The sequence below is a fragment of the Stegodyphus dumicola genome, chromosome 1 (genome assembly GCF_044657685.1).
Source record: "Stegodyphus dumicola isolate Sdum_Otavi_A_Nest chromosome 1, ASM4465768v1".
In the NCBI taxonomy this organism is placed as follows: Eukaryota; Metazoa; Arthropoda; class Arachnida; order Araneae; family Eresidae; genus Stegodyphus; species Stegodyphus dumicola.
In genome coordinates this window covers 283,505,936-283,531,056 of record NC_140768.1, presented here as the reverse complement: position 1 = coordinate 283,531,056, position 25,121 = coordinate 283,505,936, and the positions used below count along the sequence as shown (strand labels likewise).

At 33.3% G+C, this 25,121-nt stretch overlaps 1 protein-coding gene across 1 annotated transcript in view; it reads left to right on the top strand.

Moving 5' to 3' along the window:
- Nucleotides 1-22,727, top strand: part of LOC118195945 (CRISP/Allergen/PR-1-like) — a 63,997-nt gene extending 41,270 nt beyond the window's left edge. The window contains exons 5-8 of the mRNA XM_085807945.1: nt 1,269-1,366; nt 10,815-10,939; nt 18,556-18,625; nt 22,496-22,727. Of these exons, the coding sequence (XP_085664071.1) occupies nt 1,269-1,366; nt 10,815-10,939; nt 18,556-18,575 (243 nt within the window). The 3' untranslated portion in view covers nt 18,576-18,625; nt 22,496-22,727. The remainder of the gene's footprint in view (nt 1-1,268; nt 1,367-10,814; nt 10,940-18,555; nt 18,626-22,495) is intronic.
- The last annotated feature ends 2,394 nt before the right edge of the window (nt 22,728-25,121 follow it).

Genomic DNA, 25,121 nt, shown 5'->3' with positions numbered 1-25,121 from the left:
TCTTAGTGGCGCACCAAGTTTATAAGAGGTCCAGTTTTGTGCCCTTTTTTCTTTGAATAGCGGTGTGCAAAAGTTGGCTAGAAGACCTACTCAATTACTGGAAAACGCTACTTTCAACTGGTACAAGAGAAAGTAATACCGCACTTATTGGAGCATAATGTCCATGATACAGTTCTTAGAGAAAATGCAAGATAAGGCACCTCCTCATATCACAACTGAAGTGAGAACTTTACCTCTCTAAGAAGAACTTTACCGAAGAGGGATTAACTAGCCGTTGCTGTAGAAATGAGTGGCCCAGCTCGCTCGCCAGACTTAACACCACTTGATTTTTGGCTTATGGCAAGTCCAGAGAGTACCGCAGCAGTCCATCTTCTTTAGTGACTCGTCACTGAATTCCATGCATTCGTCACTGAATCTCATGCATCCATTCGGATATGTTACATGCTGCAGTTAACGGTGTTGTAACTCGCTTACAAACTGCAGTTTGTTGGTATGACGGGCATATAGACTAAGAATAATATGCTTGTAAACATTTGCCTGCATGCAAATAGTTTTCCTTGAAATATGTGATTTGCTCTCGTACAGTGATGAAATTGTTAGCTATTTTTTTCGTTACCAAAAAAAAAAAAAAAAAAAAAAAAAAAAAACTTAGAGAATAACTGAATTAATAATTAAATAAGAATTAAATAAGAATTAAATAAGAATAACTGTTTAGCAAACCGGGTTTAATTCTACCAATTCCCTCAATTTTTATGAATTTTAAAACATTTACAGACTAGTAGTACACCCTGTATATATTTAAAAAAAGAAGTTACCTTATTTTATTAATAAAAACACTTTACTACTTATAAACTGGTAAAATTCAATATAGTTGTTCACTCATTCTAAATGAGGCTGCTCAGTTGACTTCTACACATAATATGAACATTCTTTATGAAGAATATGAAGATTACAAGGTGTGGAATTATTTACTTTCGGTGAAGAGAACAGCAAGTAAACTGTGCCTTAAGACTTTTCATTTGAAATTAACTTCAATTTTAGTCTGATCTTGGTGCATTTTTAAAATTCTAGTAACAGTATGTCATTTGCATGTATAAATTGTTCAGTTCCATTTGAAAAGTTGTTACTTAAAGAACAGGACAATAAACTCTGTCTATTTCCCGATTTTCATATGACTGGATTTTCTTCAGGTTTTAAATAGTATATGTAGTATGTTTAGCTTCATAGATATGTTATAAAAGCATCCATTTTTCACATTCTCCTCTCAGATTATTTGGGCAACTACGCACAAAATCGGTTGTGGTTGGGTGTTGTACAAAGATGGGAACTGGTACAGCAGCTACTTTGTGTGTAACTATGGCCCAGCGTAAGAAATTTCTTACCTCTTATATTATCTGTTTATCTAATATATAGATATATGTATGTATCTCTGTGTGTTACGGTTAGTATGATTAATTGATTATACGATTAATTGATTAATAATAATAATAATAACAACCAAATAAACCGATTAAAGTGAATAATTTGTGCGACTTTATCTCATAAACTGCTTGTTATTCATAATTTCAATCAATAAACGGTAATCGTAATAATTTTTAATGTGTTCAGTTTTATATTTGCCATAATGCATGCGTATGATTTTCCCACGTCTAACAGATATGCAAACGTACGACATCTGTGGTGAGCGCTCGAGTTTGTTTTTACCTGTTGGCAACAGCTAAACAAAATGAATTAAGCCGCTCCCCCTCAGATGGAGGCGCCACAATTCAGAACGTTCACACTTGCTTCGCTTTCAACAGTTTCAGATGTTTTACGTTCTGCTTTAGTGTTAATTTGATGTTGTTTTCGTTGTCAGTTACAAGCGTGCGCATAAATAATTTCAAACTTTCACAATTTTTACTATATTTATAAGAACAATGAATAATAATTTAGAAGTTAAAAAATAAAGTTTTGGCGATCATCTGGACATGCTCAAATCGAAAAAAAAAAGGAGGGAGGACATCATCAGTTGTTTACAAAAAAAGTGCACATTTCTTTTTTCCCCCTTTCCTTTTTTTTTTTTTTTCCTTTTTGGAAAGAAAGCTAAGGAAAGCAAAGAGAAGACTTCTGGTAAATCCCGAGATTATAAATGATTATCAAAATACGACGTTATAAAAATTGTTTGTGTTTAAAACTCATAGTTCCAGTTGCGATTATTCGTTATAATTGTTTGGAGGAGAATTTCTAAAAAATTCATAAGATTCATACTGCAGTAGGCCATGGTGTCTGAAACAGAATGATAAAAAGACAAAGTATATGAAGATATCAGTCGAAGTTATGATATATGTAAATCTTTGTAAACCTTATCAAAAACAAATTTGAAAGATTTCAGATTTTAACTGAAGCTGGAAAGGGTTTTTTAAGTTTTCTTATGCTCTCGCTGAGTTCCCAGGCTTCCACTACATGCAAGCTTTCACTTTTTCTCCTACTAGTTTTTTTTTTTTTTTTTAATTTTTAATTTTATTAGCTATCATTTTAGCTAATGCGACGATAATTAATAAAATTTTTTTAATTTTTTATTAAGCATAATTATTTTCGCATTTACGGCATACACAATTCAACAGCAAATTCACAAAAATTTCAAAAGCAGTATAGCAGTATACGTTTAGAATTCCTGATGCAGCCTTAAGTGTTGGCACAAATTTTTTTTCCCAGTCTTTTTTTTTTTTTTTTTTCAGTTTACCATATGAATGTTCAGTTTTCTTACTAAGGTGGCTTTACAAAACACTTTTTTTATTAACGTTTTGTGGGTTTACTTGATTTATTAAATATCACGTTCTTGGCGCTTACGCCACATAAAATTCGATTCAACAGGAAAATCACAAAATATTTAAAAACAGCATATCTTTAGAATTTCCGACAGACAGTCTCTCGCGCTGAAGATAGAAATATTTTATTCCGTACAATGTTGCCATTGCTCGCTTTGAAATCGTTGAGTTTATTAATAAAAAATTCGTTAAAGTTTTGCAAAATATGAAATAAATAAAAAAAATTCAAAATTTGGGGTTCTAAGAGCTCCATTCGGCTGGAGGACTATGTTATTCAAAACTTGATGGTACTTGAACTTTCTAGGCACTTTTATTTTTCACAATGTGAGAAACATGCTTTATATCATGCAAATCCTTCATTATTTAATTTCTTTAAATGTAATACAGGGTGATAATATTTGGTGGCAACAATTTGAAAGGTGCGACGCAAAATGTCGTTTTGAGACTAATATCCCATTCGAGACTAACATTCATTTTGGGCTAAAACATGTTCTAAGAATTATTTTTTTCTGCGTTTTTCGTTGCTTTTAAAAATATTGAATTAAATTTCAGTTTTCAAGTTGATCTCACTGACATGCAACCACAAGCGGACAGAATCTTTCAGTTTATAATGGTTTATTAAGACCTTTTAACGAAATGCGTTCAGTTAGGAATCCTAAAATCAAAACGTGCCGAAAGATTATTTTATTATCTACTAGACTACTATCCCAGTAATTGGAGAACCATACATTTTGCAAAGTAACAATGACCGAGAATTTTCTAATCATATCATTAAAGAAATTTATGGAATACAGAATTAACTCAAGACCGTTTAAGGAATGTCAAACATAGGGAAAGAAAGGCTTGATTAAAACAGCAAGCGGAGACATTGAAAGGTGTTGCCTACTTCATTTGAAACAAACATACAACAAAGTGATCAGAAGGAACAAAATTCATTCTATGAAAAATAATCACATCACTCAGTAAAAGCACATCACTCAGGAATAGATCACAGTCCATATGAAACTATATTTGGCTGTAAAGCTAAAATAGGTTTAAGAACCTACTTGCTAGTCGATACTTTGTCAGGAGTAATTAAATGAAGAATATCTTGCAGTATTAAGAGTCTAATGAGGATATCCAACTTTAGACAGTAATTTCAACTGAGAATGAAGATTTAGGTGCAAACAATAATAACAATTAGGTGATTAGGTTAGAATCAAGTGATTCGTGTGGATACCTGAAGGTAATAACTATTGCGGATTCTATCAAAAACAGAAATAGACGTGTTCGGGAAATAGAAGGGGAGCAATATAATTCTTAAATAAAAAAAGAACAATGATCAAAAGAAAAAAGCAAAACGTTTCGTTGATGATAGAAATGGAGGATTGTAAAGAAAACAAGGAAGACTCTTCTCTTGCAGTCGATAAAGTCTTAGGAAATATTTAAGAACCTCGACTCTGCTAAACTATCACCTAATAAGCAAGATGAAAAAATATTAGCACCTTCAAAGTTGAAAGCTGCAAATGCTAAATTAGAAGAAACCGTTCGGATGAAAGTATCCGAGATAGGTAGGGATAAGGCTAATAACCGGGATTAATAGCTGTCAAAATTATTTAGGAAAAATGAAAACTAATGTAAACTACGTAACTGAAATAACATACCAATGTTTTTCCATATTTCGATTCTACCACTCAAATTATGCCAGAATACCAAATTTTGTAAAAATCGTACGAGTTGTTTTTAAAATATTAGCTCTCAAAATTTTAGCTCCTCAATGTTAATTGAATTTGGCAAATATTTATTAATATCTCTTTTTTTATTAAACTTTTTCGATTTTTTCTTTCACATTTCGAAATTTAGGTTCATTACAAATAAAATTTATCCATTTTTTGTGTTTTATTTTTTTAAATTTCTATTTTTAAATAATTTTTATAAATTTTTCGAAAAAAATTTTGAATTATAAGCTATAAACTTTTTACCATTATTTTGAAGTAGGTGTATTTTTAAGCATATCTGCAAAAAATTAGACTTTTTTATTCAAAATTTTCTAAGATATACACGAATTTACATATTTTCGCGTTTTGAAATTTGGCATCTTTTTTTGAGCGATAATAACGCCAAATGTGGTCTATGGATTTTTGTTACAGTGAATTGCCACAGCTATTTTTAACCTTAAATTTCAAGTAAAATTTTACGGAGAATTAATTATATGACATTTTTCCCTCAATGATGCGTAATAAATATTTATTAATACTATATGAAAAGCTATTTTTTTTTAAATTATAGATGATATTATTCAAATTTTTAACTATTTTTTTTAATTTCTCTCTATCTTTTTTTTTTTTTTTTTTTTTTTTTAAATAAGAGTAAATTTTTGTAAGAGTAAATTTTTACCTTCGGCGTTTTATCGTCTGCTACTTTACTTCGTTTAAATCGAATTGTCTAAAACTGAGAATTTTCGTTTGATGTTTATTTGAATTTTATGACATTAACTGCATAATTTATTTCTAAACAAACTGTTGCTTTTGAAGTGGCTGAAAGAGCGGCTGATACTATCATCCATATTTTTAATGCACAGTATATTTTTATAGAAACATAAGATTTAAAATAATCAATTTTATAAAAGTCAAATTATGATTTAAACATACAACCCTCTAGAGACTGAATTAATGAAAGTTCAATGGTTATGTAGAAATGATCTGCAGCTACTTAATGGCTGGATAAGTCAGCAGATTCTGTGGACAAGTAAGAATAATTATATAAACGACACCCAACATTCTGGATTCAATTAACAACGAGGATACGATGTTTATTAAATGAATTTAAGAACTTTTAAAACATAAAAAGTCAACTCATTTTTTATCCTAAAATGTATTTTTGTGCGTAGCGTATTTTCATTATATCCTTAAAATTCTAATTTAGAATGTAATTGTCAAGAACTGAATCCTAATCATCAGTAATATAATAAGTAATTAATAAATCCTTCTTATAAAGTAATTGCAAATGTTTCAAAAAACTTTCTGTCTGAATGCAAATATTTTAAATTTTATATTAATCAAGATTGCACACGTTATTATTTATTTGCACTTCAATTCTTACCGTCAGTTCTAATAGAAGTTACAAATCAATTATATTTAATAAAGGATTTGATTATTTAATTATGGCAAAGCACACGAGGGCTATCTGCCTAAAGGGAGGGATGACTTCGTTGAGGATTTCTAAGGGAAATTGTCTTCTTGTGATTTTGTTTCTTTCCCAAACCTAAAGTTGCCTCTCAGAGGAACGTTTTTTGACATTGAAGAGACAAAAGAAGTATGACATCTACTTTTAGAGGCATGTCAAAAATAGATCTCTGCAAGCCTTCTCTTCCATTACATGTTGTGCAGTCAGACAAAAAGTTGCATCAGCGTAAATTCTATAATCTATTTTTATTACGCTCTGATTACTTCATTAACATACAGTGAATATATACTAAATCTTTTACTTCAGCTTAAGTAATTCAGAATTTTTGACGGAACTAGGACTTAGAAGATAAGTCAAATTAAATATTTCGATAACCCAATAAATTCAAGGTTGAAGTTTCAATATTTTATTTTCGGAGGGAGGGGAAATTTTTTCAGTTTTGGTCCATTATCCTAAGTATATATTTGCTTCGATTCTTTATTTTTTCATAAAAGCGAAAAATTTACGCACGGTATACATATAACGCATAGCTTCAAATTAAAATTTAATAGTATACAGAGTGGTTATAATTAAAGTTCCACATTGAAACGGTCATAAAAGGAAAACTACTGGATCAAATGTTATCAAACTTGGTAATCTTGTAAAGGAGGTCATCGGAATTTATTTTCCGCGAAAAAAGTTCGAAACCTCACCACCAGGGGGGAAATGGCGCTGTATGCAATATTGTTAAACGAAATATGGGTCGGAATCTAACTTAACCTTTTGTTACACGGGTTTAATATGTTGTATACCCTTAAAAAACTTTAAAGTAGGCAAATTACCATTTAAAAGCGTTAAATTCGATAAAAGTCGAGTGCGCCATCCGTGTAAGTGAGAAATTCGTCCGTGAAAACCACGAATTAGGGATTAGAAAATGTGAGATCGCAAATCACTCGCACAAGTGCGTACAATCTGGAAATCGTTTTCTTACAGATCGCTAATTTGTAATTTTTGAAGCCTGAATTCGGCACTAAAACATGAAGATACTGATTCAATACGCTTTTAATCGATTTGGGCCAAAGAAATCCCTCATGTTATCTATCTAGTTCCATTGCATTCTCCTACTGCATTCGATTGCATAGCAGTCATTCCACACCGTTTAGTGTTGAATGACAGCTAGTTTTATAACTGAACCATTTTTCTCTGAAGAGCAGTCGACAGCTGGACCATTGTAATTTCAGCTCACTTAGAGTCAATGTTAAAATGTTTCGTGATACATGAACTGCAGTAACGGGGCATTTTAGATACTACGATTTTTATGCAGGGCTGGGCCCCACCTCACGTGTGTCGCACAGTTACTTAGGCAACATTTCACGAATGAACGTCTTATATAGGCCAACACTTTCCCTCTTCCCACCAGACCTCAAATTCTGTGACTTTTGGCTATGGGGTTATCTCAAAAGCACTGTTTATGGTGATAACCTAAACAATTTGGCAGAAATGAAAAATGTGATACACTGACATGTCCGTAACATTCCTCCTGATATGCTAAGAGCTGCTGTTGAGAATGCAGTAACAGGATTTAACTTAAATTAAGACACAATAACACGCCGAATAAATACAACAAAAATCAGCGTTAGATTTACAAAATTTTGTAAATCTAACGCTGATTTTTGTTGTTTGACTTCTGAATTAGGATTTAACTTGCTTTCGGAAAATGCTGGACGCTACATTGAACATGCTTTGTAACACGTTTCGGAAAATATTAAACACATTTTAAACAGATGTTTTCGTGTTTTACTTCATTTAACAATATTGTATACAGCGGCCTTTTTCCCCTGGTGGTGAGTTTTTGAACTCTTTTTTTTCCGCGGAAAATAAATTCTCATAACCTCCTTTACACGATTCCCAAGTCCGATAACATGTGGTCCAGTAGTTTTCCTTTTATGACCATTTCAAATTGTAACTTTAATTATAACCACCGTGTAAATTAAACTTGAAAAGTTTGACAATTTGGCTCAAGTCCCAGTTTTAAAAATATATATATATAAGTATAATCTTTTACATTAATCCTCTTAGAAAGAATATTTTAAGAAGCTAATTTTTCTCTCGCGTTATAGATTGTATAAAAAAACATGATCTTTAATATAATTTAGATTGTTTCAGCCTATATAAGAATCAGGTCACTCGGTGGTACAGAATAAACCCTGCTGGACTGTTTTATTTCTTTGTCATTTAGCAAAAATCTTTTAATTAAAATATTTATCCTTTGGACTTCGCTTTAAACTTTAGTTAAAATGACTAGAAAATGAAAAGCTGTCTTCAGCTGAAACGCAATTCATGTAATTGATATTTTAAAAAATTGACAAGAATCCAAAATTTATGGAAGTCTAGCAATCGAAAAATCTTAATTTTCTTGTGTGAGAGCACTGAAAATAACTGTAGAAGGAAAGAAGAAAATTAGGGAGAAAAGTAAGCAAACATTTGCAGGGAAATTTGGCTTTCAGACATACCAAGATGTTTAAAAAAGTTGGACGCTTTTGAATATACTTTCAGGATACTTCAAAGAATTTAGGCGTTCAAAGAGAAAACACTTGAACGTGTACACCAGCAAATACCATCAATTGAGCTTGTGTTAGCAGAAAAGACAAAAACGATATCATTGCAGATTAAAGTGAAGAGCGACTGGTTTTAAACTATATGGTTTTATAAATTTAAATTACGTTATAGAACATCATATCGTATCATAAATGGAGAATCCCATGATTTTCTCAGACGAATTATTTGAAGATTCAGGAGTTTATCTAGTATTGTATGTGGATGTCACCTAAAGGCGCTTTTTTTTTCCCTCCTGATGAAACAGCGGCCGAGCGGTAAAGTCGCTGAACACTGGTAGTTCGGTTTGAGGTTCAAATCCCGCGAACGGGCTGGCTGCATGGGCGTTTTCGTGGTTTTCCTTATGTGTAACGTGTATGCGAGACAGTTTCCCTTAGACAGTCCTCTACGAAGGCATCCCTTCCCTTAGGCAGATAGCCCTAGTCTGCTTTGTCATAATTAAATAAACCAAAACCTCTTGATGAAACCAGTCTTTACTTTCATCTCATACCTTTAAAGTGTTTAGCCTCTAAAGACTGATAAAGGCCCTGACGAAATACTTCGTGAAGAACTTTCTAAGTGAAACCAGCTGTCATACACCGTACTCATGAGAAAATCCACAAAAACGCCCATGCAACCAGCCCGTTTACCGGGATTCGTACCCCGGAGTGAACTACCAGTGTTCAGCGACTTTACCGCTCTTTACCGTTTGTGGGCCTTTATGAAATGGAAGGCGATAACTTTATTTAAAATGATTGTCAGAAATATCAAGATATTTCGAAACGTTGGATGCTTTTTAATATACTTGCAGAATGCCTAAAGAAAAAGAGCAAGAATAAAGTAGAATGCCTGAAGAAAAAGAGAAGAAAAAATAAATTTTTTGCGTATAATTTAGTATTAGTATATATATATATATATATATATATATATATTTTTAATTTAAAAACTTTTAATCTTATGATATTTGATTCTTGCGATTTCAGAAATAAAATATTTGACTAAAATATGAATAACATTTTAAGAAACCAAATGTAGGATAAAATTGTGTAAAGCAATGGGCACAATGATAAGACTGTTTAAAGTAGTGTATGCAAGTCATCCTAAGTTAAAATGTCGGTTATACATCTCTCTTATTTATATATATCTTTTCTAAACGGAACATTGAAAGGCGTGTTAACTGTGCTTTACTGTATTTTCTCTTTCAATATAAGCAGTTTTCAAACGCATCGCAGTCTGGGTAACAAAGTATTCTTCCGAAAGAAACGCAAGTCAAATAAATAAAATCAAATTGTGGAAAATTTATATTAATAAATATATTTGAAATGCTCAGTTCGAAGGAATAAGTAGAAAATTTTAAAACAACTCCCTGAAGAGACAATGCAACACGAATAATTAAAATAAAAGTATAAAAATTTAAAAATTACTTAAAATAATAACTATGACAAAAATATATATAAAGAAAACTATTTGAAAAAATAAACTCTACACCTTTATTTACGCAGTTCGAATAGGTAAATAGCAATTTTTAAAACAGTTATTCGAAAAAAAAAAAAAAAATACATGCAACTTAAACGATTAAAATGAAATTCGAAAAAGAAAAAATTACTTAAAATAATATGTTATAATTAAAAATATAATATAAAGAATATTATTTGGAAAAAAGGAACGATGGTGACTTTATTTTTCCTCTTACGGGAAAGGAAACTAGGTTGCCATATATTAAGAAATTCGCCAAGTGAACTAATTTTGGCCCAAACTGAATAAAAAGCGCCAACATAAATTGTTGAATTTCTCCGTAAATTTCGCACCAAATTTTACAAAATTTAATATTTAGGCATAATTTGAGTCGTAGAATCGAAATATGTAAAAAAATTGGTATATTATTTCAGGAAAAGTCCGATTTTTTGTCAAAATACCTATGTTAGAATAGTGCTATATATAAATCTAATATATATCCTAAGTCGCGCTTTCGAGACATGAAGAACATAATTTGAATTTTGTCAATCGGCCCAGTAGAACGGGAGATATAAAACTGTTCCTTTTTTTTTTTTTTTTTTTTTTTTTTTTTTTTTTTTTTTTTGAGCAGTGTACCTTTATATTTTGTTTACTAAGACGTAATATCATACTATAACTAAAAGAAATATATCTTACTTGGGTGTAATAAAACTTATTTTCTAGAACTACCAACACTGATACCAACACATGTGGACTACTGCTTAATCGCTGATTTTTATGAACTGATAATAATTTTAATGCCTATAATTTCAGGGGTAATGTGAATGGTGGTGAAGTATACAAACCAGGTGAAACGTGTTCAGCGTGTCCGGAAAACTCCTGCTGTGATAGCTCTTGTTCGAAATCGGGATTGACAGCAGAATATCCAGGACTTTGTAGTAAGTTTCATAATTCTCAAATTTCATTCGCTTTCCCCAATATAGAAACTGCAGAAAATGATATTGTCGTCTTTCAAGAGAATTAAAAATTACAGATTTAAGCAACCTATCTCAATTTGTGGTCCCCGAAGCTTACCCGTGATGTCGTAGATTCCCAAAAGCGACCAAAAATTAAATTGAAATTGACTGCGTATACCCCACTTTAATACTGAAGTTGAGTTTGATGTTGCGCAGTAAAGTCATCTATCATTTTTCTCTCCAGATTGATATTTTATTAAATTTATTAATCCTTACCTTACTTACGGATTTCCCACTCTAGTCTTAGCAGCAGAAGAGAGATCTAAAGCACTATGGTGTTTCCTACTAACATACATCCAAACATAAAACAGCTAAGCAAGAATCGGTAGGCTCATCCATCTTTTTAAAGTGGGCATATTTAATTTTTAGTTAATAAGATAAGGATTAAATAAATTCTAACAGTCTTGAAATATTAAAAAAAATTTAATTTTTTTCTATTAACTTATATAAAATTAAATGAATTTTAATTAATTGTATTTTAAAAATATAAGTATATTGGTAGTAACATATGATTAATAACTGCTTTCAAAACGGACAAGAATAAGGTGGTCCACATGTGGTACATTCTAATTTGTAAAAATGATCTCTAATAGAAAAAGGTTTGAGCAATGCCGCACTAAACTAAAGAAAGTATCAAATCCTATGTAAAAAGGGGAAATTTTATATGAACATAATTTGTTTCGCTAGAAAAGGAAAAGAAACCACCAATGACACATCTTTTTTGATTCTGACTACAGTGTGTCTCTCAAAGATTGGGATTCTTGATAAAATAGATATTTAATCTACTTTATCAAGTGTCTCAATACTTCAGCAAGTGTCCAAATATTTGAGAGTGTAAATATTTAATCTATACACTTGATCTTGATAAAGTAGATATTTAATCTACACTTGATCTTAATAACGTAGATATTTAATCTAAACCTGATCTTGATAAAGTTGATATTTAATCTACTTTATCAATAAATCTGCTTGATAAAGTAGAATAAATATACTTGATCTTACTAATAAATCTACTAGGAAGAATTCAAGTATTAAATTTATTCGAATTTTCCATCATATCCATCATATATGGTTTATCATATCAAAACATACAGTTACAGAACTTAATTTATAAATGGGCGTTTTGTTGTAATGTTTTTGTATATGGATACGTGCTTAACAGTTTCCATAATATAACCAACATATAGTAATCGAGTATATTCTCATAAGTGAAGGAATTCGTAGCTTTCCCTTCCACAACAGAGAATAGACATAGACCACTCAAAGAGAAACTACTTACTATATAACAAAACGCCATAATAGACGACATAGAGCATTCATGCTCTATTCTCCACATATACAATGTAACACTTAGATTGCCAAAGTACATAGCAAGATTCGCTATCCCTCATAACACACTTCCTTTCTATTTCTGTGTAACGTTTCTAACTACTTTGTCTATGCTTAACTTAGTAGAAACGTTATTGAACTATGTAGCGGCTTATCGCTGAGTCCAAGTGTATAAATTTAAAATCCAGAGAAGAGTTAAATTCATCCTTTATTATCTCAAACTAAGAACACAGATGGCCCCTTTCTCGGGCTTACAGAAAAGCCTCCACTTGGGCTTCAACTCAAGATAAGAAAATATGAACCTGATCTAATGCTAAAACTGAAGTTAGCCGAAACTGTACAAAAGTATCTAACGCAGTTGGCTCTTAATTAAATTAACCGGCGAATATCAGCAAACACGTTCAATACAGGCGAACGTAGTTAGCTTTAAACAACAAAGTAGCCTGACGATAAACAAGCGCCACTAAGGACTCCTAAGCTGTTCTGCTCAAGTGAGCGAAACCTTCCTTTAAATACTCTTTCTACTTCGTTTACATGCAACGCGATACTAAAAGCTTACTTTGGTAGGGAATAGTAGGTGTGAAACGAGAACAGACAGCAAAGCGTGCTTAAAAATTAAAATAACTGTTAGAAACTTAAAATAACCTATACAACTGTCCATCTGCGAAGAGCGTTGCTCCAGTATGCTTTTCGTTGTATTATGGTCATCATTTTTGTTGGCTTAATAACTTCTCAGTCGTTATAATCCATAAATTTTTGACTTACTCTGAGAAATTCTGTTTTTAACAGTGGATCTTCTTTTAACAGTGGATTTAATACTGGAAATTCGCACACTGGCAATTTAGTTGTAAAATCACTCACATAAAGCTTGTTAATTTAGATACTCATCAGATAAAGCATAACAAAAAAGAAACCTCACAAATCTTTTTCCCATTTACGTAATACTCCATTACAATTGCTTGGTAAAACAACTCTATATTACTACGTTATAACAATTAATTTCGATTTACATTGTTAAAGTTTAGTAGCATTATTTATAACTTTGCCACACACTCTTATTTGATCTGCCACACATAACGAATAAGATCTTCCAAAGTATTATGAGCCAACTTCTTTGTTGACTCTTTTGATTGTGATAATAGATATCTCATATTAAATTAAAAGAGCTTATTGCTTCTTATGTTATTTCCGCTGTTGTGTCTCATTTCTCTGATATATTTAGACCAAACCCATGAATATTATCGCATCAAGGGGTGTAATTTTTGCGCCTGTCGTTTGACATGAACCCCTGAGCACCATACAGGTGATAACACGGCTTTTGCTCAGTTCCGCCCTCCCCCCAAATTTTGAGATAGAGTACGACAGAGGACGGTTCCGAAGGTCTCCCACGCAGAGCCTGACTATGGCAGGGGCATATGGGGCAGTTGCCCCGGGCCCCCACATCACAGAAGAATAGAAATCGAATAGAAAATTTATTATTATAAAAATTTAAATATCTCCAAAAACGTTTGCTTGTTCATTACTGAAGTAGGGAAGCAGAGGGGCCCCCCAAGAAAGGTTTTGCCCGGGCCCCAGTTAGGCTAAGTTGGGCCCTGCTCCCCCTCCCTCTTTTCCTACCACCAAACCCCACGAGAGGACTTTCAGCTCATCACATATTTAGAGTTTTCCCGTGCCGCAAAAACAATATACATTTACAATATCCATGCCTTCTCCGGGATTCGAACCCGGTTCGCTGGTATGGTTGTCACTAACCACCATCCCACTGAGTTGACACTTGTTTCTTATCATCATAGTAATATATTTTTAGTGTAATATAATATTTAATTATAATAAAGTTTCTTACTTTGCTCTTTTAATAAAATGCAAATTTTAAAAAGCCTGATCGAAGTAGTTCGTACAGTTTTAAAACTGAAATTAACGTTTTTGGCAAGAGCTTAAATATATTCCTGCTTTTACATGAGCTTGTAGCTGATTTAAGGTTGAAGAAGTCGTTTTTGTATCTCTGGAGTTATTCTACAAAGCTGTCGTTTAGTGTAACTGCATTAATGTTAATGTAGTCAACATAATTTAAAAAATACAGATGTGCTCCTGTAGAGACATACAAATATTTTTGTGAAAAAATTCGTAATTCGTGAAATCAGTTACTTATATGTAATGATTTTAAAATGCGTAGATGAAGGCACTGGAACTTTAACAGTTTACGATACTGCGTAAATGACCGAGAAGACCGTAGTGGCTTGAAGGTGGCAGAGTGGAAAGCATGATGACGCAATTTAGCACAACGTATCTTGAAAAATCACAATCTTCATTTTTTTTTTTTTTTACGTATATCAAACCATCCTTTTGCGGATAAGATATTTCCTAATTATATTCGAATACAAGTTTCATTTTGAAGTACGACGTCATTTTAAGCAAGTAAGTGGCAGCAGCATACATGAAAAGCGTCTTGCCAGTAGGAGAGCTTATGCGGAAAAGGGAAGAGTATCATAGAACAAGAAGGGTGGGAGTCGGAAACGTTTCAGTTCAGAGTTTTGGTTTACAATTAATTTGATTGGACAAGAGGTATCTGCATTAAAACGTTACGTAAGATAGAAAAATCTGGAACCTGTAAGAAGAGATGAATTTAGGGGCAAATCACCAAACTTAGAATGTTAATTTTGAGGTCGACAATTATTTTTTTGAAACAGCTATCATATTGTGTTAGATCTTCATTTAATTTCATTTCTTATCATAGTATCCCTCCTTCAAAAGAAAAAGGCGGAGCGATAGAGAAGTTTTTGAGAGTAAAAGCATTAGAACAGCAAAATATGAGAAATATTTTGAAATTATCAAACGCAAAAATTAATTAACTTCTGAACAATAAAATTATAATACGTAAAATTTTGAATTCAAAAATCATTTTAAGCACTATGAAGATTAAAGTTTCAGTTCAGTGTTTTGCGTTACAATTAATTTAATTGGACAACAGGTATCTGCATTAAAACGTTACGTAAGATAGAAAAATCTGGAACCTGTGAGAAGAGGTGAATTTAGGGGCAGATCACCAAATTTAGAATGTTAATTTTGAGGTCGCCGATGTTTTTTTTTTTTTTTTTTTTTTTGAAACAGCTATCATATTTTGTTATATCTTACATATATATAAAGAGCCTTGCACGGAAGCCACTCAGGCGACATATTGTTTCGTGACACTGACTGCCGTGTTAGTATTAACGGGCGCAACCGCTGTCCACCTAGTCGACATAAGCCGTCCATATGACTAAAAGGAGGACCGGCCAATCCAATCAAAAACGAGAGTGCCAGCAGCTCGGCTACGCTCCGCTCCTCAAAACAAAAAATAAATAAATAAATAAAATAAAAACAGAAAACGCTGACTGCTGTATCGAAGAGCCCGCGTTTGATTCTCGGAGGCGGCGTTGATGTTTGTTAGCGAACTGTGCGATAAGGATGCACTGAAAATATACGGCGAGCAGAAAATACCCTCGAGAGGTTGATGGTAAGAGAAGAGAAGTGGGAAACTCCCAAACTGCCACTCTGAGATATTCGCCCTCAAATGTGGCGTGGAAACTTAACAGTTAACTAGTTCTATTTTCAGTCACCTATGGCACTACGGAGGCGCTGGCCTAGCTTCTACATGCACATGTTTTACTGAACACAGAAGTAATAATTGTCTGAGTGTACGGCTTTTGTCTTGAAGGACTCTAAATTTTCCCCAAAATTCAAACTTTGATTCAATAATATGCACTGAAATGTAGTGTAAAAGTTGTAAATTTTTCTCTAATATCTCAACGAATTTTTTTTTATTTAAAAGGTATAGAAACCCGCAGATAGAGGTGAACTATTATGGACTATCTACCAGTATTTGGAGACCTGTGACAGAAAAGAAAAACAAAATTTATTCATATTCAATTAGTTGGTGAAGCCTACACGAGTGGCAGTTATAGCTTCAAATTTTCAGGGCATGCTTTCCGCAGGTCGCTGTATGACCACGCTTCCACTCGGCTTGGAGAAGACCAGTAAGTTCCTTCAGCGATGTTGGACAGTTACTGCATCTCTTAATTTGGCGATCAAACTCACCCTATAGGTTATAGATAGTGTTCATATCTGGGCTCTGGGCAGGTCAGTCCATTCAGCCATTGTCACCATACTAACCCATGGTGGCCCTCGCAGCATGACAGCTGGCAACGTCATCCTGAAAGTAACATGAGTTCAACTTGTAAAACTCCTACAACGTAGGAAGTACACTATCATTCAAAATAGTGCAGTAGGCTTCGGCGTTTAGTTTAGCGTGAATTTTGGCCGAGGGTTCAGTCCGTACCAGGAGAAACGCCAGACTTAGACCGTTCTATTCGAATGGAAGAAAGTGAACCTTGATGGTTGTTCCAGAAAACCCGTTTTCACTGATCAAGGGTCCACTGTCGGCATGCTCTACACACATTAACCGAGTGCGGTTGAACTTTGTGGCCAAGGGCTTATAAGCGGCAGCACGAGCATGAAGACAAGCAGATGTGCTTTCTTAATGATAGCATTCATGGAAGTAACACTCCAGCTTGCCTGTTGAAACTCCTGGAGTATGTGGGACGTCGGTTGGGTGCATTTCTCTGGACAACGCCCGTAGAATCCTGTCTCCCAGTTTCGTGGGTCTGCCGACTCAGGGAACATTCCGAAAATAACCTCTCACCTTCCGCTTCTGAATCACATAAGCCATTGTCGAATTTGGGTAATTCAGCTCACTAGATATTCCCCTTAAGGATGGGTTATTTTTGTCATACCCTACGATTACACCTTTACGGAAATTAGATAACTGCACTTCGAGGCATCTTGCATGCGACTATTGCCAATGTTATTTCTTGCACGATATTTAATGGCGAAGGGCGTGACGTATGTCAGAACCGCAGATTTCGGCATTTGCATGGATGCCCAATACTTATTGCTTGATAGTGTACAACTACGGATTTGGCTCAAATCCGTAGTAGATTTGGAAATTTCAAAGTTCTTCCAACTGTCATGAATAAATGGTATTTTCTTGATTATGATTCCAAATAGACCTTTCCACTTTATAACTTGGCTCCTTTTCGTCCAATATACATCCAAACAGAAATGGGATACATCAAGAGCTGGCAGAAATTTTTCCCTTTAACGAATTAGAAAGCCATCCTTCTATGTGGAATTTTACGTCTCTTATCCTTCGAGAGTTAAGGAAAAGCCTTGAAAAATATTGATACAATAATGCTTGATCTGATCACGTTAGTCCATATTTTGATAACATTCACCGAATGATAATATTACATGATGAGAAAAGATACCACTTAAAATAACAATGAACTTTGGTATAACTATAGCTAGAAATATATAAACAGGTACTTTCACAGCATTCCACTGTCGGAGGAACATCATTACCAATGGAATGTTTGCAAATGTTACATAAAAGTTCCAGCTGTCCATGATGTTTCTGAGAAATGTTTAACCTATTCCGTACCCGTAATCCTAATAACTGAAGAGCATTCCCTATCTCATTTGTACGAAATTCACCAATTTCATCACATGTTCACAAAGTTGATGTGCTTGGAAAGCCACTGGCAGATTTCTTGTCTTTAAATAGTTAATCCAGCGGATCTTCGTCAAACTTATTGGAAAAACAAATTCCTTCATTCATAGTAGACTTAACTCGAAGCGAACATGCCAATGTAAGATTTAAAATCAGGCAGAAAAAACATTAGTAAGACGCAGAATTTTTTTTTTTTTTTTTTTTTTTCCTTCAGAAGGAAAAAAAAAATCTGCATAATTCTGAAGGAGAGGAACCTGGTCCGATCGTCCGCAAAATTTAATCAAATCGACTTACTCAAAATTTACACCATAATTTTAAATGGTTGACTAAAACCAAAATCAAGCTGTTTAACGATATTTTCTGATGTTTGGAAAATTTATAACCTAATTTGACCTTATTTGGCGACATTATCTTTTATTTGGCAATTTTACTTCAGTTCTGAAAAAATCGTTCTGTAACCGAATATTCATATTAACCGAACTGTCGATCACATTAAGCGATGTATTTTCTATGTTTCTGTATAAACGAGTGGGACGTCGTCAGTTCGATAACGATAACCGAATGGTAACATTAACCGTTATCATATTAAGCGGCGTCTACTGTGTAGCCTTTTTCGTTAAAAATATTTAAAGCATTAAATAATAATATTATACATCTTTTTCAGAAGAATTGTCCACAGAATGATTTCGCCTGCTTTATCATCATAAGGAAAACAGAATTTTTACAAAAGAGAGGTAAGAAATCTTTCTTAAATATAAACTACTCATAAAATTAAAATTACTTAAAGTTTTTGATTAAATGAGACAAATTACTGCATAAAAATAGTACAGCAATACTGTAAACAGTCTCTATAAGCATAGCATTTGAAACTTTTACATATTTGATTTTAAAAATTTGTTTAGGAAGAAGGTTCTGGTTAATCTTCGAAACTGAAGTCCTGCAAATTTATTTACGTTTCGCCGATTCCTATTGCTTATTAGTAGTTTATCTAACATTTAGTTCTAAGATGTTTTTTTTTTTTTTTTTTTTTTTTTTTTTTTTTGCTATCTATGCACTTGTTTATATGAATTTTTAACTATTTCAATATTTCACTGTTAATATTTCTTGCATAATAACATTAATTTCCCTAATTAGTTATGGCCGAAGTTATTTATGTGATCTAAAGCAGAAACTTCATATATATAATTTTATATTTGGCGGAATATTTTTTATATTAGTATGAATTACAAAGAAAATGTAAATACATTTATACAATAATAATCAGCAAACTACACATATTTCGTTCACATTGAAAAATTACATGAAAAATAGAAAAATCTTACCGTCTTGTACAGAAAGCTTCACATTTCCATATCACTGAAAAGGAACTTCACGGAAAGCAAGAACAAATCGGTAAAAGCAAAGCAATATCAATAAACTGATAGTGTCATGCCACCAATTTTTAATTATTGTAAACATAATAATCATCGCTTACTCAGCAATGGCGCCATCCGTCAACAGTTAGATAAAACAAAAGCGGAAAATTCCAGTCATGCAATTATAAACAAGAATGCGAATGAATCATCTGCATTCTTGTTTATAATTCCATCAAGTTCCATGCATAAAAATCCATCAAGCTGCCTATTGACACGGAGAAAAACTGTGTTATTAATGACTACAATAGCATATGTTTGTAATTCAAAAGGAAAGAGAATTCCAGTTCGCGCTAATATTGACAACAGGAACATATTCATGGATGCCAACTCTCACTTTCAAATGTCGCTAGATACACCTGCAAAAATAGCTAAATTCAGAAGGAATTTCTCTAAAAGTAGTAGCTAAAATTTAAAAAAAAAAAAAAGGTATAATCTATATTCCATTATATTGTTACGAAATGTAAAGGCGCGGTAAGATAGCTTCCCCGCAAAACAGTTTTAGGGTTGCCATAAAATAGCAAGAAGGGTAGGGTTGCCACATATGGCGACAAAATTGGCGATATACCATGGACGGTTGGAGAATAGTTAGTGTATGGCGCTTAGTGCATCATCGAGAGAGCGTGTTGAGCTCCGGGAAAGAGTGAACCGAAGAGTCAGGAGCTGTGCTCGTGTGTCGCCGAGTGCATCGCGAGTTGTAGCGTGGAGATTCTCGAGAGTACGGGGAGTTCCGAGAACGACCAAGTAGAGTCGGGAGCTGTACTCCGGAAAGCAGAGTCGGCTGCTTTGCAGGAAGCTGTCTCCACCGTGATAGCCTGATAACTTGAAGGCTGTGTCGCTGATCGTGTCAGCTTGTTTATAGTAAATCTTCGACGACTGTAAAACGTGTTTTGGACCTGTCCTGACAATACTGGCAAATAAAGTGTGTTTCAGTACTTCATAAAGTGTCGTCGTTATTCACTCCAAATCCACACGAATCCCGCAAGAACGTGAAGGAAGAAAATAACGTAACAACTGGTGTCAGAAGAATAGGAAAAACGTAACAATATTAGATTTTGTTACTCGTTATTTTTTAAACTGTATCTTCATAAAAATATAAATAATGTCCCAATTTTTCTGTGGACCAGCAAAAAGTTATCACAGACCGCCAGTTGGCGACCGCTGATATAAAATGAAGGAAGGAAATTCATTATTCTTCGTGACGTATGGAAAGTAAATATTCTATATTTTTATATGCATACCAATACCATCAAGTAAATTACCATCAAGTATCAAACTATTGTTGGTTGATCTTACCAGCTGTACTGAAATAGTGCCATGATAACGGCAATTGAGATTGTAATGTACATGAAGGTTATTGTGTCTGTGGGACGGTGACTTGAGTCCGGGAGAAGAAGGGGTGTCGATATTACACCATGAGGTGACGTTTTATATGCATACAAATATGGCATGCTATTTATATGGCAAAGAGTTGTGCCTCCAAAATTTGTAGAGGAAGCATATACATGACCCCCCCCCCAGAAAAGAATTGATTGCTTTTGTTAATTTGGATGTATCATTTCCTTTGTGCTCAACATAGGCCTAGTTACAAAGAAATGTTGGCCTTAGGCGCTGGAAGATTTGTTACTTGTGTTTGCGATTGCATGTACTGCTGAGAAACAATCTGTATAGAGGTAGGTCCTTGGGAAATGCTGACGCATGCTTCTGTGGATTACTTATAGGATCGCGAATATTTCCTATTGAAATACGCTATTCTCTACATCGAGCTGAAATTTGAAGTCCTTTGTATCATAATCATTGAGATAAATTTTTATGGCGCACCATTTTCCGTTTTTTATGTCGGAGTCACCTGTGTATATCTTCGGAAAGAATTTTTGGTATCTGTTCTGCCTTAGGCACAGCGAACGCTACGCGCACATAACGTAACATAGCATAACACAGGCTAGCATATTACTTAAGCAGCAGTGCAACGTGCTCCTGTTATAATAATTGGGCGTATACAATATTTACTGTAACATCCAGGTAGCGGTGTAAATGTCCCATGAGCCCAAATCCGAACACAAAATGAAACAACTGATGACACCGCCAGTTGTGGCAGTAAATATTTGCGATAATTGTTGATAAATATTTGCGATAATTATCGGTTGCAGCAAACACCAGTATCACCTCGGCAACAAAACGGCACCGTGGATCCCAGGAAAGTGATATTTATCTGGATAGTTAGAGTAAGGAGCTTTCACCTACGTACTCGGGGTAAAATAGTAGATGGATCCTGCATTTATATGGAAGTTCGCGCTAAACCTAAATTAAAATATTAGCAAAAATTTGCCGATCGCAAACTTTTGCTAATATGCAAGTAAATATAACAACAAATCACAATTATTTTCAGAAAGCAAACCACCAACTAGAGAAGTGTGCCATTGACGGGTATTGAAATTCAATGAAAAACTGGGCGTTCATAAAAAGTACTCAAGATTAAATGCTGAAATTGAAACTTGATTTATCAGTGAAAAAAAAAATATGTATGCAATCATTTGGGCCCTACTTTGGATGTACAGGCGATACGATTTCTGCTGGAACAGGAAGTTAGACGAGCATTCACACAATATATTGATCGTATGATGTACTTCCAATACAGGTATCAATTAGCGGTAATTATTTATTCTTGGTTAACACCAGATGAAATGTGAGTCGCTTTGCAAATGCATAGAGACTTCATTTTGCTGTTTGTGAAATAAACAGAAATCGCTTCCATGTGTGATGTAGCATTTCACTGAAGAATTAAATCTTTGGTCGTACCCAATAGTCCAGACTCCAGGTAACCAAATATTTACCAATACTGATATTGGTTGAAATGGTGTTTTTGAGAGAGATTTAGCAAGCTTTGAGAGAGATTTAAAGCTTACTTGCTCACGAATTTATTTACAATATAAGCCTATCTAAGAACCCAATTATGTGTTTGAGTTATCCATATTTTTCGTATTCTGTTTATTGCAAAAGGCGCAAGTACATGTTTCTACCTTCTGTAGCATTTAATTTAACGTTTATGCTTATTTTATAGAATTTTTAATTGGCAATTATACCCAATCTTGTATTATCTTTCTATCTCATCAGTGCAATTCAATAAAATAATCTCATAACAAAGTTTAAAATTAATCTGTTTCTTATAGATATCTTTTTCTTATCTTGCAGGTCTGCTGCAGTCTTCTAACTTCCTCTTAACTGATCCAGCTCAAATGTATTTGGATTCCTTTATTTTTGCTTTAATTTAAAGAAATTATGTCAAAATGTAATTTAAAATTATCATCCTTGGCTTAGATATAGGCAGGTTTCATATGGTATATTAAAAGAAAGTGTATGAACTGATTTATGTCACCAAATTATTTAATTGAAATTTAACAAACTTCTTACCTATGTTAAGACAACAAAGTATAATAAAATTTTATTTTATAATACTTTGTTGTCTTTTGAAATTTCTGAAATGTATATAAACAATTTCCTGAAAGAAATATTAATTTGAATTTTGCTCTTTATACATAAATAAATGTCTACAGTAAATAATTCTAAAAAATATGAATTCTAAGTTATGTAGGTACACAACTTATACTCACATGCTAGAATATTAACGTGAAATTAGTGTAAAATTGACCGAAACAGATTGAATTAATTATGCTATATTTTGTAGAAAACATTACTGTTTTTCAACTCAAACATGTATAATCCTTAGTAACTATGTTTAACTGGCAATTATGCACCGAATCATCGATTTTAGAGTTGTCAAAATTTGTCCATGTTTAGGTAGAAATGCAAAAGAAAGATTAACATTATCCGTATTTCTCATTCATTTAAATGAAACAAATTAGTGAAAACTAAAATTTTAGAAAACGTTTTTTTATCAGAATTTTTAATCAAAAAATATTTTATGGATAAATTGCTATTAAAATGTTGCCATCTTTTAATTGAAATCTAACTTTTGACATATATTTGATAAATATTTAACGAAATTAAGTAATTTAAATTTTTAAAAGGTCAGCACTATTCTAGAGCAAGGAAAATAACTTAGATCACGTAAAAGTTTACCAATAAAATTGACCCAAAATAAGATATACATATGATTAGATATTTAAGTACAGCAGAATTTCTCTCCCCCTTTCGAATTACAGATTTATAAGAGCTAATTAGCTGACATAGAAATTTTCTGTGTAATCAAAATACGTATTAAAATAAATGCATATTAGCACGGGTGTCGGGTCAGCGCCAGTTTAAGACTGGAGAAAACATCATTGTTTTCAACTCAAGCATATATGGATATGGATATGGAGAAATGTGGTGGACACCTATTCTTTAACCATTGGCAATGTGGGTATTGTCCAGCCACACTAGATATCCAGATAAATTACATCGCACAGGATCCTGCCAGGCGTTGCTTGCAACGCTTTGTATTTTACCAGATCGCGGGCAGTGCCTCAAGCATATAAGCGATAAGCAACGGAGGACGTGGACACTGTCCCTTTACCAAAAGGTTAATCGGTATAGCACCACGTCCACCTATATCTAGAGCCTAAAGAGGAATCACAAGACGCCACGCACCGGGCGCCCAAACCCAGAGCCAAATTCAACCCGGGGACAGTCCAACAGACCAAATGCCCACGAAAGACAGTCCCAACAACCGCCCAGGTCCCACATTTATTAAATAAAATAACAAAAGCATGCAGGGCCAAAAAGGGCGAGTTTTGACAATAAGCAAAAATTTTACAAAGGTGTAATACACACAAATATAGAATATACATAAGCTAAAGTACAGTCTGATGTTGGGCAGCCCAATAATATACAATGAGTAAAATATAGACAGTAGAATTAGACTTAATGACAATATAACATAAAAATAGAGAACATAGTGACATAATGAATGTAAATGATTACAGCAATACACAGAGGATATACCAAAAGAAATAAAAATAAAAGAATACAATAGCCATCAGTGTGTGACTGGAAGTACTGATACATGAGAAATGCGTAAAGCATTCAGAATTCCACTTAATTCAGAAGACTAACAACTGAATCGGGATACATTGCATAGCCAAGTACATATATTTGACAAAGCAACATATTGAGAGTCAGTGTAATAAAGTGGATATTCGCTATGACAAAGTCATGTTACAATACCGCAGGTAGTGATGTGATACAGAAGAAGTAGGTAGCGTACAATATAATTTATTCAATCCCTATAGTACAACAATGGTTAGGAAAAAGGAATATGTTATACAAAATATATTTAGCATGCAACTGTGTTTAAGATATACAAAGGTCGATACATTGGTTACTACCAATTATGGTACAGGATTCGTACCAAACTTAGTAACAGAATGCAATAGCGGTACAATACAATTGATCACGTGGTATTGTGGGAAAAACATGCAATAAGGCTAATTATACGATTATGAGGAATAAAAATAACATATTTAGCCTGCATAAAAGTTAACGAATATAGGATACCATACAATAATATGCAATATTACAATACAATACAATACAAAAAAAATTAACATATTTAACCTGTACTAAAAGCCAACTGATATAAGATACTATACAATACCACAATACAATACGATACAGTAGATACAATACCACAATATAATACGATACAGTAGATGCTATACAATACTATACAATGAAAATACAAAATACATTCAGTGTTGGTGACACAAAAATACATTTAAAATTGTCATGACACTAGTGATGAAAATACAAAATACATTCAGTGTTGGTGACACAAGAATACATTTAAAATTGTCATGACACCAGTGATCCTAATGCA